Consider the following 15499-nt stretch of genomic DNA (forward strand, 5'->3'; position numbering starts at 1 on the left):
TCCTGGGGCTGAACTCTGCTCCAGGCAGCCACCACATGCGCTGCCAGGACCGCAGTAATGGAGCTGCCATGGTCAGCTGCAGGGGCTCTTATTTCAGTGCACAGAGTACACAATGTACATGGTCATCAGGAGACACTCAAATAGGAAACTGTGCTCTTCCCCAGCAAGCCTCCAGTGCAGCATACAGCCCAAAATCCACATGCTCCAAGCACAGCTCACTGCCCCAGCCACCAGGCCAGGCAGGAACAAGAACATCAACCTTTGGAAGTCACTTTGAGCTGAAACGCTTCACGTTTGGTCATTGCCATGCCGTCCACCCCTTTTCCACTTGCAGTCTGTGTTTTGTGCTCCAGAGCAAAGAGGCAGAGAACATAGCCCAAGATGAAGTTTCCCTTCAGCCCCACAGCAAACATGCCTTGCACCAAACACACTGTACTGAAAAACTTCTTCACCATGCACAGTTCTTGCAGCTCAGCAGAAGCTTTCCTTATCCAAATGGAAACAAAAGCAAGTGACTTCACCCTCCAAGACCAAATGAAGTGTAAGCACTCAAGTGCTGGTGTCCTGCTGGTGACCCATGGCCAGAAGAAACAAGAGTGGCAGGGCACAGGTTCACCCCCAGGAGACCATCAGTGTCTTTCTTATGTGTCTATTGCCACCCCAGAACAGACTTCTGCTTTGGAAGAGCCTTCAGTCTCCAGAACCTCAAACCTGTGTTTTAGATCAATTTCAAATTATAGCTTTAGTGAATTTAGGCTGAGCTGTCAGACCACCACCTACTCACCAGGCATTTCCTCTGCAGCTTCAAAACCCACACAGTAGGGAAAGGACCACAACACTTGACGTTCGCCCTCATTTTCATTGACTTAAAACCTAATTTCATTAAAAGCTTATTCCAGTGGCAAACTTTCCAAGGAGTTTCTCAGCCAAAACTGCAACTCTTCTGCCATTTATGCTCTATTGCAGGACCTGCAGGCACAAGCCCAAGGGCAGCACAAAGCTGCCCTCCAAGCCCCAACTACTTGCTTCACACTCATTTTACTGTCCTGATTAAATGCGGCTCAGCTGTATCCCAGACAGACTATCCATGTTATTATGATGGTATAAATTGCTACGAAAATGTACCTCCATATTACAGCGTGCTTAGCATTTGTCCTTAGGCATGCACTAAGTGCCAGCTGCACTCCAGGCTCTCCACCTCAGCTTACGGCCCTTTCGCCATCTCTCTTAGCTTCACTTGATGTTGATTCATCACCAAGAATGCATAAAACACTTGGAGCTTCTCTTCTCACCATAGCTCAGAGCAATGCTTGGAAGGCCTAATAAAACAAAATCCTAAACCTAATTACTGTAGCTAGGGAGCTAGAAGAGCTAGACAGTGTGGCTGATACACAGGTACCTATCAAAGGACTATCAAAGAACTACAATATACATGAGCAGGAAACAGGTGCTGGACCAGAAGAGGACCAAATATGGCATTTACAGCTTTACAACAACCTGAATGTGTTGAAACTAACATCTGTTAGTTATCTTAAGGGGTCTTAAGACCATCTTAAGGGGCCCCTATAGTAAAACTGATCCAGTCACCCCAAGGTGGATCAGCCAGAGCAGAGACACAGAAAACTGCAGCCAACATCCACTGCCTGCTCTGGCCACAGCCTCTGGAGGAGCATCTTCCCAGGCAACACCACACAACACTGCTCAACCACTGCATCTCCTGGGTCTTTATTTAATTATGCAGCTATAAAGTCTCCTATGATAACTTTTTCACTGACTTCACTATGTTACCGAAAATACTTTACGCCAATTCATCCTTCTAAACTGAGCCTTGGCTGCTGCTACACGTGAAAATCCACACAGCAGACATTGCTCTGCCTCAGTTAAAAACCCCAAGACAGCTGAACTCCATGTGGTTGAAAGGGACTTGCTGAGCTCAGCCCCAGCTCGTCAGGCAGCATTGTGCAGTGCTCTTCTTGGTATCACTGGTGATGGAAACAGTAAGCCTCTTTGTCATTCGTCTGGGAAAGAAACCAAACACAAGCAAAGCCAAACAGAAGAACCAGATCTATAGAACAAAGAAGTTATCCCTGTTACAGCACACCTGGCCCTGGGCCACTGGTTCATAATGTCCAAGACGACACTAAATCCCACTACACTGAGGCTTTTCTGCCTCCGTAACAGGTTTCCAGCCAGAAAGCAGCAACCTTGTTTGCCCAGGTAGGAAGCAGCCCCATCTGCCAAAGCAAAGTGCCTTCTGGCAGTGTCCCACATCTGCCAAGTTACACACACAGAGGAGCCCAGCACAGGTTCAGTTTTCTCTCCCCCGCACCCCACTTGGCTTGTTTGTTTTTGGTAGATCATAAACCCTGTGGCTAAGAAAAAGGTTGGTTTAGAGGGGCCCAGGACTGCTCCACTCCAGGCGGAAACAGGAATACACAGCAAGTCTGGGGAGCACAGGGCGTTTGCTGTTGTCTTCACTCCATCTCACATTACAGCAGTTTCCACCAAGGAAGGCAAAGTGCAGTGACAGCCTGACTCAGGGAGCTGAGCACAAGCAGAATACAAGAGGGGTGAGAAAACACATCCTCTGCGTAGAACCAGCCTTCTATTTGCCTTCAGTGGCTGATGAAGATACCAATGAGTAATTCTATTCAGACACCTCTATTTCAGATGTTCCCCAGCACTCTGCAGCATAAAGCCCTCAGTGGAATTTCATGGAAGACCTTAAGTCCAAGAAGACAAAAGAAGCTGAAAAAGAACCACATCAGCACCTCCGCTGCTTTGGTCTTTCAGCTTGTTTGATTCAGGAGGAATTTCTAAAGGGACCCAAGTCCCTTCTCTTCACCTGAAGCACGTAACTGTGCGAGGCCAGACACATCCCAACTCCTTAAGCTGCTACATAAGACACACTGATGCTCCCCCTGGGATCATGGAGTCCTTTCCATCTCCCAGGCTTTGCTGCAAGCAAACAATCTGGATCTTCAGCATCCTCATTATAAGCTTCCCAAACCTCTTCTGGCTCTGTGCACTGCATAACCAACAAAAACCTGACAACACAAGGAAAAAAGCTTAGGAGAGAACCCAGAGGATGGTTGACACCAGCTACACTGGAATTTGCCAGTCAATATTCAACTGGAAATATAAAACACTTATTGCTCACATCAGTAACCTCAAACACTTGGAACAGTAATTAGGATGAGAAAATACAGCCCAAAAAATGGTATTTTTTCCATTCTCCCACGAGACAAAGACCAAGTGCAAAAACATTCTCTTGACCTGCAGTGTCTTGTTCCAGATGTACGAGCCAGATGGACCTCATGCCTGCTGCTTCAGTTAGTGCTTTCCCGACACTCCAAAAACTGACTGCTTTAAGAAACTGCCCAAAGCAGAGGCTGCTCTTCCCCATGAAAAGTATAAAACCAAGCAGACAGACAGTTCGCTTCAGAGGACACTCCTGACGGAGCTACTAAAAGCGCAATGCTCTTTCCCACTGCCTGTCTATGCACATTGACAAAGGCAGGAATTAACATCAAATGTGTAAGTAAGGCCAGCAGAGCTCAGACACCTTCTATGAATCCATCTGAAAATCAAATCCCGGTGTCTGATCTGGAATTTATTTTTACTACAAATAAGAGGCACATCACTGACTATTCAGATCTGCCCACAGGGCCTGTTAAAGAAATAGGAGTGTGTACATGTCACAACAAGGCACAAATAATTGTGCTCCACCTGGGAAGGATTGATGGAGCCTAAATGGAGCATTTCAAACCCTGATGTATTTACTTGCTGAAAGCTTGCAAGCATCTCCTGCTAATTGCATCATCCACTGAGAAAGCCATTTGAGCAGTACGACAGGAATGGAGACACTGGGAAAGGAGACCACAGGGAAGGAGGAAACACTGCTTCTCTCCTTTGAACTTCTGATTAGTATCCATCAGAAGACTCTGGTGTGTCTGAAGGTGTTTCCCAAGGACCAGGCCTTATCTGCATAGTCAAACACTGTAACTCAAGGCACGACTCCACCTCAGGAGCTAACTCCAGGCTGTGCTGGGTCTGCTGACAGAGCAGCTTCAAAAGGATACGGCAGTGATGGTGGGCAAGATGACTACCTTGTTCTCCACAGCTTATCACCGCTCTTCTGCGTCTACCAGCAGAGCTACTGGAGCAAAACCACACTCCTGGTTTCACTTAAAGCCAGTTCATCTTTCATCCCTAAATCATTTCATCCCAAGAAAAACTGCCCTGGCAAGCTCACCAACAGCTCCAGCAGAACGTTCAGAGAAGCAGGGATGACAGCAGGAGCACGTGGCAGAGGTCAGGCTGCTGATAACCTCTCTCACCTGCACTTATCTCCACTGATGTCAGAGAGCAAACAGAGACCTTCACTGCCCCAGCTCATTTACTGTGAATGAGCTACTACAGTGCTCATCCAGGAATAGGCTCACCCAGAGAACAACCTGCTGGGAGCAGAGGCTTGTTCCTCCAGTCACAGCCAGCTACAGAGAGGACATTTATTCATGGCCTTATTTAAGCCAATTAAGAAGAGGGTAAACCAGAACAGGACACGTGGACCCAGTTCAGAGAACATGGGGAGCTCTGCGCTGAGTAACAACAGGAGGTTATGCCAAAACCAAAAGACCCCTTTGCTGCAAAGCCACGGCTGAGCTCAGACACAAGGAGGCTGTCATCAGCCTGCCCTGCAGCTGCTGAAGCGTGGAAGTTTTCACTCACTCCTAAATTAAAGCTTCTGAAAAAACAGAGACCAGTATTCAGGCAAAGACAAATTAAAGCCTGAATTCAGCCAAATTAACTGCATGCAACAAACTCATACTCAACATACCGAGATTAAATAACAAAACTAAGAGTCTTCATCGCAATCAGAACATAAAGCACACAAATCCTTTATATTTTTGTATTAATCAACTTAAAACAGCCAGCAGACCAGCAGGACTCCCGCTGAACAAGTGCACTCGTTACCATCCCCAGCTCTTCTACCCACCCAGGTAAAAGGACTCGGAAATCCCCAGTGCTCCTGCTGCTGGGCAAGATCTCCCTCTGCTCACATCCCAAGGTTGTTTGAGTCAAACAGCCAAAACCATGCTGCTAAAACAGCAAGTCCCAACTGAAAAGCTTTCTTCTCCATAGGTAAAATGGCAACCAAGTATTATGCTTACTAATACATTTACCTATCAAGGAATATACATGTGACACATCCTTTTGCAACTTCAAAGAAAGGGTTCATGAATATATTTATTAAACTGCACTGCCAGGGAAAAACAAACAAAACACAAACACCCTCATGGGCCTAAAAGCCAGAATCCTACAGCAGTTTATGCTTTGTTATCTTTAATTACAGATGCAATTCCATTAAAGCTGATCCAGATCTTACAATCCTTCCCACAGTCCCACAATGATGCTAATAGTTCTTCCTTCATGGCTCCATGGAAAAAACTTCTCTGTTCCCTATTTACAGACTTGCCCTGGTTGCCAGCAGGCAATTGCTCCAATCCCACGAAGCCAACCCCAAAAGAACAGCAGGATTGATTCAAAAAATGCCTCAAAGCTCAAACACATATACATTGAAATGTGCAGGTTTCTCTTACCCGTTTGGCACTTCACTACAGGAGTCTCAGCCTCTCCTCCTTTCATCTTTGCACTACAGCACATTACATTTTTCTAGAGATGAAGTAAATCACTTGAATGGGAGGCGTTTGCCTTTTGTGCCCCTAACGCAGGTCGGCGTTCAATGAACCAGATCCTTCACGTCTTGTTGGCACACTGAATGTGCAAGTCTATCAGGAGCTTTTCAGCTTCAGATCCACTAAGGGTCAGGCTGAAAACAGCCTTTTGCACCACAAGGATGACCATAAAATTCTCTTGGTTACAAAATGCACCAAGCCAGTATAACTTAGATCTCTCTGTAGCTTATGTGCTCTCAGCTAAGGCCAAGACATCTGTTTCAGCTAAGCAAACCTGTTGTGAATACAGAAGGCATGTGAACTATCCAACCAAAAAGCTGGCTTCAAAACCTGCATTCCTATAATCCACTGTGATCTCAGCATCACTCCAAACAGCCTTCACCCTCCTGATAGGAAAAGCTGTCTCATCAACCCAGCAAACACTCAACTCAGAAAGCAACAAAGAGATAATCAGTGGGGATACACCGGAAAAATTATGCCAAAACCCAGTGCAAGAAATGCTGTACTCCTCTGCACGAGCTACTGCAGCAAGAGCCCCAGATCGACATGGTTTTGTCAGGTTTTCCAGTTTATGCCCTGAAATGAGCAACCTGCAACCTTGATCCCTGAGCACCCAGTGCCCTTGGCTGTCACAGCAGGGAGGCAGAAGCAGCCGCTACGAGTTGCTATTGCTGGCAGAGCACTAGCATGCTGCTGCCCTCATCATTTTGCTCTGAATTCTGGCATTCTACATCCACCCTCAAGAGGATTTGCTATCTCTTCCCTTAGTCCATAAGAAGGCTTCTTTTAACCATGGTTCGCTCGAGAAAATGCAGAAGAGACAGAAGAAATTTAAAAAAAAGGGGGGGGGGAAAAGAAAATAACAACTTCAAACTCAAGAGAAGTAAAAAATCATTCCACACACCTTGCACCGTCACCGAGGTACAGGGCAAAACGCCAGCACAGCCCTCCCTCCTCTCCCCCAGACAAAGAGAATGCGAGAAGCCAGCTGAAATCTGGTGCCCCTGGGGAGTGCCGTGCTCGCAGGAATGTTAAACCGTTCCGAGCTTTTCATTTAGCATGGAAAAAAAACGCTGGCAAAACAGCACAACAGCAACTGGCATCAGCCGCGGGGATGACAGCGCTTGTGCCAGGCTCGGTACCTTCCTCCCAGCGGAGCCAAACTTAATTCAACCACTTTTGGTCGAGGCGCAGAGCGAGCAGGAGGAATTCTCCTTGAATGGGGGTATTCAGAGGAGCCATAAAATCCGCCCGTGTTTGTCGGAAGCAGGAGGCAGCCTGGGAAACTGGCCTGGCTACCTGGCCCTCCATTTTCACTGCCAACAGGTGATCCTGGCTCCCTACCCGCTCCCAGGCAGGAAGCGAACCCTCTCCTGGTCACCCCCCTCCAGCAAACCCAGCGCAACTGCGCTTGACCAGGAAAATACTGTCATTTCAGAACTGTGTGCGGTTTTTAAGGCAACAGGGAACAACCAACTCGAGCCTCTCACCCCAGAGCCTGCAAGCCCGGTCCGAAACGCATCCAAAACCAGAGGGTTCTCCCTATTAACAGCTCTTCTGAGGTGCGAGGCCACCCTGCAGAGCCGCTCGCAGCCTCCGGGGAGGGCGATGCTGCCGCTCCGCCGGAATCGCGGGCAGGATGGGGGGCTCCGGGCCGGGGTCAGAGCAGCTCAGCTCCGCGCAACTCGGAGCCGTCCGCCCCGCTGGAGGCTGCGCTCAGCGGGGAACCGACCTGGAGGGGCCGAGCGGCCGCAGGATCCCCCCACAGACGGGCCGCCGAGGCGGGGAGGGACGGGAAGCGACCCGGGGAGCGACTCCCGCACAACTTGGCGGCCCGGCTCGGCCTGGCGGTGCCGCCGCCACAGGGCCTGGCCCGGCGGCGGCCGCCCCTCACCTGCCCGCCCGGCCCCGCTCCCTCGCCACGGTCCCGGGGTGCCTCCGGGTGCCGGCCCGCTCCCAGCCCCGAGGGGACAGCGGCGCCGCGCTCCCCCCCCCGCCGCCTCAACAGGTGCGCAGCGGCCTCGCTCCCGCACTCACCTCTCCGCCATGTCCCGCTCCGCCGCGCCAGCCGCTCTGCCCGCGAGCGGGGCAGGATGTGAAACCCGATCCCGGCCCCGCCCGGGAGGCGGTGCGGCCCAGCCCGGCCCGGCCCGGCCGCCGGGACCCCCGGCCGCTCCCCGGGTCCCTCTGCTGGGGGCCGCCGCGCCGAGCGGGGCCGGGCCGGCAGGGGCGGGGCGGGCAGCGGAGCCCGGGGCCGTCGACAGCGACGGGGCCCGTGGGCCGAGGGCAGCCCCTGGCGGCGGCGGCTCTGGGGCCCTCCTGAGCCCCTGGTGCAGCGGAGCCCGGCCCGAGGGTCACGGCAGCCCCGGTCAGTACATCGATAAATGGTTCGTTCCTATGATGGGCGTCCCCGACACGGCGCCCGGAGCTGGCAGGGGGTGTCCAGACGAGCTGCTGCACCAGGCTTGAACGGCTCTGCTCGCCCTCTGTTACTGCTGACACCTCCAAGGGCAGGAATTGAAAGAGGGACGTGAACCAGCCTGCAGAACCGACAGAGGAAAATGTCTTGGTCTAGACTGGGTGCCGGGCTGTCCCTGTGAGGTGACACCGTGGGATGACGAGCCTTGGGTCAGCCCATGGTGTATGGCTGCTACATGTCAGGATTTGCCCAGGCATGCCTTCTACTGTGCCCCAGCAGCTCTGTCTAGAAAGATTTTGGGGACTTTCTGTGTTCATCTGTGTGCTGAGCACATAGCAGTCTGGTCAAGGAGACCAGGTGTGTCCCCCATGCAGGCACAATCAACCATCAGAGTACAAACAGCAGTTTCAGAGGCCTCTGGAGAAGGCAGAGCCCTGCTCCTCGACCAGCGTGAGCAGTCTGAACAAACACGCTGTGCATTAAAGGTCAGTCCCGCTAGCTCAGCTTCTGTCAGCCACCAGTTTGGAGTGCGTCACTTGGCACGGTGGCTCGGCAGAGCCCTGCTTATCACAGTGACTGCTGCAGTGTGGCACTGCTCCCAGCAAACCTCATGTGGGGTCCTGTTACTGCAGAACAGGAACAACCCCCTTCAGGGGCAAATCTGGGGGGTTGCGCTGCCTGGGGGCCTCAGACCCCTCTAACTGTGGGTGCAAGACTTGGCAGACTCGCAGTGGATTTTGCCACTAAGAGGGATTTTGGGCACATATCACACCACGCAGCAAATGTCTGCTACAGACAGAAGTGAGTCTGTTCAGCTTATTCATTGCCCTGGAAGAGCCAGCGGATGGGGTCCCTGCACGGAGCGATACCGCACTTGCCGTGTGCTCTGTTGCAGACAGTGTTTTGGCTCTGCTGGAGAACTTCAGAGTAACTTAATCTGAAGACATTTGCATGGAAGTCCCACTGCACTTTTAAATAACAAATAGAGAGACAGTGAGATCATGGCTGCACAGCTGCCTTGTGCTGACCAGGGGGTCCATGCAGCGGGGCCCCCGCGGGGGCTGCGGAGCTGCTGGAGATGCCCATGGTGCTGCAGCAGAAATGAGTTTTGCAGGGATGCAAAGCCCAGGGACTAGTGGAGAAGGAAAGGAAGAGTTAAACCAGGTCTGCACTGGAAACAAAAGTTTGCTGGTGTAGCTCTAATGTGGTTAAATTGGCAGCTTTCCTTGTGGGGATGCAGATCTCACTAGCCTTTGCCAATAATGGCTATACCTGTCCTCTGAGGGAAACAGCGATGCTTGGAAAATGCTTACAGCAGCCTGACAGTGTTCACAGGCTCTCATAGATACAGACTTGGTGTATAAAAGTTTTAACAGCCTGATTGGCATCACTGTGCCAGCAAGAGCCATGGGACAGGCTGAAAATAGAAGCTGGGGAGATGGGAGGTTGCAAGAGTGCTACCTTCAGGGGACCCCAAAATGAGTGATCAACATGGTACATGGGAAGTTGGCTGCAGGAGGGACCAGACAAGCATTCATTTTTTTCTGCAATGTTCTCATTTATTTTGCATGTTTTGGGTTTTGATGATAATATGTAGGCTGGTTTCAACCTACACCTCCAGCAGGCTTCCTGGAGTAACTTCATTGCTTAGTGGCTGCAGCTAAAACTTGGGATGTGATTGTGCACATAGCGTGCCAAGAGATCCCTTCTCTCTTCAGGCCACGGTGGGTGAACTGGAAGCACTTAAGGACATGCTGAGATAACATCTCAGATCAGCCCTACTCAGCAGCCCTGTGCTGTCTTGCACACTCATGCAGCAGGAGGGCATCAAAATGAAGAGCAAGAAAACCACTGTGAAAACAGAACCTCTCCACCAGAGGATGGTCACATACCCACTAGCACCAAGGACACTCCTGGGAGCAGAAATCCTCACTGCCAGAAGAGGAAAGCTGGATGAAAGGGGGTTCAGCTACCAGGCACGATAGATGGTTGTGAGATTGTAACTTGCACGCAGGTACAAAGCTGCCAGACCAGGGTTTACCTCGCTGGGAGAGGCAGAGAGCGCTGGTGGACATGAGCTGTGTTGACATCAGTGATCCAAGGAGGGGGAAAGAAATCCTTGAAGGGAAAAAGTGAAGCAGCTGAGGGAAAAGCTTCTTTTGTGGGACCTCTGCAGTGACTTTTTCAGGGGCTTTCACAGCCTGGGCAGTCATGGGCTGAGAAAACTTTCTTTTAGTGGTACCTGGTACAATAACATGAGGAGGTCCTCCTCCAGCGAAACAGATGGGTCACTATTTGACACGTACATGGGAGATGAAGCTCATCAGTCAGGATGCCCACCATCAGTACACCAAAGATGGCAGCAGGAGGTGAATAGGAAGTGTCTGAAAAGTCTTTGAGAGCACGGCAAAGACACTGCAGTGCTTTTGAAAACAGGGGGTAGTAAACCTTGGCTCTTTTGCTAATAACAAAACCACACTGCCTACAAGAAGAAACAGCCTTCATGAATTGTGAGGCTGTGAACGCTAGATCACCCTCAGATGAATTAAGAGATGTATGTTCAGTGTTTCCAGGCCAAAGTATCCCCTTGCTGCTTGTTCTTGGCTGAAGGATATTTCCTACAACTGTCACTGAAGAGCTGCAGAAGGAGCCAGCTCTCTGAGATCATGCTCGAATCGTTTCTTCAGATGCTGCTCCCAGGTGGAAGAAACTGTATCTGGAGTCATACATACACCCCGCTTTCATGAAGCTGCTCAGCTGGATATCCATACTTGCACATGCACTCCAGGAAATGGGGTCTTCCTCATCTGTGCGTGTGGAAGAACTGGTGATGCTAAAGGTAAGGAAAGCTCAGTATTGCACTGCTGCTGCCTGGCATATAGCAGGTTAGGGACATGGGGCAATGCCCAGGTAGATGTGCTACAGCTCTGAGCACAGCCTCACAGTATCTCCATATACAGCAAGCAGGGAGTAACAGCTTCAGTCAGGTGTGCACAAAGCCTTTGTTGAGATACTGGGAGTAGACACCTAAAATGCTTGGCAAGGTTTGGATGAGCTTACAGCCAGCAGTGACCCAGTGCAGCTGCAACCCTGGATTTGCCTTCCAGTGATGGTAGGAGGATGAAGGAGCCAGTAATATCAGAAAAAGTCCTGCACTGTGAAAGCCATGTGTTAAATAGGTCAAAATACTGCCAAGCTACTACTGTGAGTACTTACATGTAGGTGAGATGTCTCACCATTGGGAGCACTTTGTTGCAACAGGAACAAGATAAAGTGCTAGGTTGACCAGGAGGTACAGTTCACCCACACAGAATCATAGAATAGTTAGGGTTGGAAAGGACCTTAAGATCATCTAGTTCCATGAGTAATATGTCCTCATGTGGATCTCTGTTCTTGGAGATTTTCAAGGTTTGGCTATGCAAAGCTATGGCTGACCTGATCTAGTGTTGGTGATGGTCTCACTTCAAGCAAGAGTTTGGGCTAATGCACTCCAAAGTTCCCTTCCCATTAACACATCTGTAATTCAATGTCATGTAATTCAATGTCAAGGGGCTTGAGGTTCGAGCCGGGCAGGCTGATGTGGTGAATTCTCCATTGTTTCAGCGCACAGGCATCTGGTATCAAATGTCTCAAATACATTATTGAACAGGACTGGGCTGACCTGGATGCTGGCTGAGGTTCTCTGGACTGTGCACTGTGAGAGTGCTCTCTGACAAATGGTCTTAGCATGTAAGAGGCAAAGGAAAACCATCCCTGTTCTTAATTAACCCTGTCTGTGTTTTGAAGCTGACTGAAGATATCAAATAGCTCAGGATGGTGTTTGGAAAGAGCTAGTTGGATATATTTGGTCATTTGTAACAATACTTGTTTGTAAGCAACAATCAGCAGGGGGTTTTATAATGGGCATGATGTAAATGTATATAACAAGCCAGGTGTTCTGCAGAGGGGCTTTTTAGTATCATCCTGTCCCAGTTTTTCCCTCTTACCTTCCTTAGCTCCCTTGCAAAGGAAGCAGTTGCGCTATCACATTACCAATTGGCAATGGCAGCAGCTGGCTGTAACCCAACCTTAGCAGCATGGGACACGGAAACAGATGGAGCAGCAAATGCTCTTTGTTTCCTCTCCTGCTTTCTAAAACAGATTGTGACTAAAAACATACAGGAGAGGTTTCTGCCATCTTCCCTGCTACCGTGGCTCCCTGCTGCTGGCAAAGCTATGGGATGAGCTCTAGCAGAGCTTCCCACAGCAAAGGAGAGCTCTGCCTTTTTAGAAGGGAGCTGAGAACAGGAAAAGAGCATCAGATACAACAATTACAAGCCCTGAGAAGGGAAAGAAGGGTGCAGTGAATGAGACAGCTGAACAGAGCTGAGGGCTGCCCGTGCATCAAGTCTTGCTCCTCCTGCTGCTCTCACTCTTGGTTCTGGTGTTCATCTGAGCCTGGGTGAATCATGTCAGCTCACTAAACTGGCACAAACCAGAAGTGAGTGGTGTTTTGCCAGGCTGGTAACCTGAACTGGCCCAACAAATGATCAGGTGAACACTGGGATGAGGATGAGGAACAGAGCCACAAACCAGAACGGGCCAAGAAGAGAGGAGAAAGGGGAAGGAAGGTGGAGGTGGCAGTGTCCCTTGTGAACCAGGACGTCAACTCTGCTGTCCTGGGTAGTCCTTGTCCCAAAGCCAGGCAGAGATGGGAAGGGAAGCGATGCTCCCAGGTTACTTTCTGTGATCCAAACTCTGAGGCTGCTGGCAGCGAAGGTCAGGAAAATGTCAGCAGCAGAGCTTTGCTTGCCTTACTTCAAAATTCCCACAAACTCCGCAAAATAAGGGGCATATGTCCCTGCCACCACATCAGTTACAGGTTCCCAAGGGATTTCTACACCTATTTGTGTCTGGTAAGAGCTCTGCTGCTTTCAGCCTAGTCCTCTAAGGATTTACTGATGGGTGCAAACACATGAGCTGGGCAATGTTGCTCGCTCTCCCCTGCAGAAGACATTATCCACTGGAAAACATGACACTATGTGTGGGTTGGCTGCACAAGTTTTACCAGCAGCTGCCATGGTGGGGGACAGCTGCCTAGCGCAGAGGTGGGAGGACAATGCTGATGACACTGAGCTGACACCACAGTGTGCACCCAGACAGCAACATGAGCAGTGGTGACAGAGCAGTCCCACCTCACTGTCACTCCCTGCTCCTCTCCCTCTGGCTTCATGAGCTGCCAGACCCGTCTGGCTTTGCAGTGGCTGGTGTTTGTGCCAGACCATGTAACACTGTTGTAGGTACTTGCCAAGAACTGAGTTTATTTCTTAGCCACAGACAGAATCTGTAAATCTTAAAGCTAATTCTGCAGTCTGATGGGTTCTTTCTTACAAGCCTTTACAAATTAATGGAATCCCCATTTCTATGATGAACCTGGAAGGAAAGTCCCACAGACAGAACTACAGAGATAAAAGCAGATGGAGATTTGCAAGGTCACCTTTGCCATTTCTCACCAGTGCAGAGGCTCTTCTGGGGGTATTTCTTGCTGGCCTTGTTGTCTCCTGGAGCAACCGTTCAGACATCTACCTCAGATCCTGTCAGGGTGGTTTGTATTATAATCTGCCTGAGTTTTCTCAGCTTCATCCCATTATTCCTGTTCTTCTTAACTATCATAAAAAAATAGCTCCATTTTGTTGTTTATAGATGTCCCCAACTGAAATACCTGCAGGTTGTTATTTCTGTATCCTTCCAGGGAAATAACACAGATTTGTTTTCTTTAAACTTAAACTTAATCCCTTTTGCCCTCAGGTAGTGTCTTGCGCTCTGCCTGCACACCGCCTGCTTACTGATACATACTGGTAACAAAAAGTCCCATAATGAGCACAAGTGTACTAGTCTTTATCTTTTATCCTTTCTTATACAGTCAAAGGTTTGAGGCCCAGCCATGCTCCTGCTGAACTCAGTGGGAACGGCAGCAAGTTCTTTGCTCTACTGCATAACCACAGGGAGAAATGAAGTTTCTGAACCTGTGGTTGCTGACATTGCAATGCCAAACATCCTTGTTTGCATTTGCTGCACCAACTTTGTCAGGCAAGCCCGGTTCCTCTCAGCATCCAGGTATTCAGCTTTAGGCAAACCACTCTGAAAGCAGTTCTTTGCTAGTTCTTTAAACATCTTGGAGATCTACTAAGCAAACCAACTCAACAAACAGGTTCTTATGTTTTAATTTGAGTGCTGACAGCCTGAATACATGCATCTCCATCCAAGTACCTCTGTGGCCACCCTTTGTAAAAGTACAGAAATGAGGTAATAGCTGCAAACGTGCTGGACTTTTAGGCTGGACTTCATTTGTTCATCCTCCCATTTGTTGTTTCCTTCTCCAGTGCTGCCAACCTCCCGCCCCACCTTTTAACTAAGAGAATTTTAATGGCTGATTGAAGAATGACCCTAAATTTTGTGCAGGCAGTGCAGGCAGGATGGGCAGCGCAGGCAAAAGGCAGGTAGGGCCGGCAGGCAGGGCCAGCAGGCGGCGCAGGCAGGAGGCGACACAGGCAGGAGGCTGCGCGGCAGATAACCTTAACGTGCAGTCCCACATGGTCTAGCGGTTAGGATTCCTGGTTTTCACCCAGGCGGCCCGGGTTCGACTCCCGGTGTGGGAAAGCCCAGTGTTTTTTTTTCCCCTCACGTCTTTATTGTGAGGGATTATTTACTTATTTATCATTCGTAAATTCTGCGAGATCCCTTCTTAATTCTTAGACAATTCATTTTTTTCTAAATGTCCCAAACTCAGTTAAGTTGAACAGCTCATCCTAGAAAGACTTAAAAACCCTGTGCAAGAGCTGCAGGATCTTTTTAGGATTTCAAGATTTCAGGAACTTTGTTGGAAATTACATTAAATGACACAGCAGCCTGAGAGCTTTACAAAACCAGCAGCTGAGTTTGGTTTAGGTATGTCTATATGCAACAGCAACATAATAATTTCAGGAGGCAAAGTTTGTTTATAATTTCTCTTTATATTGTTTCAGTTTTGTAGGACAAAAGACAAAGAATCTAAACCCCAAGCCATCGTTGCTTACCTGGTGCTGACTTCAGCAGGAAACCCACTCAATCTTATCTGTGTTACATTGAACAACTGGCTAAAACTTACTGCCTATTATTAAACTTAAATACAAATGAGGCACTTTGTAGGCTCCCAGGGGAAACAAAGCACTGTTAGTGAGACAAGTGGGGTTTGTTTCACAAAACACTACTTACTTTCCGAGTTAAACTGTTCAGCTTCAAGGCTCCAGCAATCCGCATGGGTTTGGCCAAGAGCTGCACCTGAATGCTGGGTCAATGGCAAGTGAAGTTATACTTGAAGTGACCTGGCTAGAAAGCTGTTAGATAGCGGCCTTCTGAGGGG

The 15499-nt window shown here is 49.4% G+C and overlaps 1 protein-coding gene across 1 annotated transcript in view; it reads right to left on the minus strand.

The window, feature by feature from the left end:
- LOC308226334 (rho GTPase-activating protein 39-like) overlaps nucleotides 1–7855 on the minus strand; it is a 45191-nt gene extending 37336 nt beyond the window's left edge. Inside the window, exon 1 of the mRNA XM_080627982.1 lies at nucleotides 7737–7855. Within this exon, the coding sequence (XP_080484108.1) occupies nucleotides 7737–7747 (11 nt within the window). The 5' untranslated portion in view covers nucleotides 7748–7855. The remainder of the gene's footprint in view (nucleotides 1–7736) is intronic.
- Nucleotides 7856–15499: the final 7644 nt, after the last annotated feature.

The sequence above is a fragment of the Psittacula echo genome (genome assembly GCF_963264785.1).
Source record: "Psittacula echo genome assembly, chromosome: 12".
Lineage (NCBI taxonomy): Eukaryota > Metazoa > Chordata > Aves > Psittaciformes > Psittacidae > Psittacula > Psittacula echo.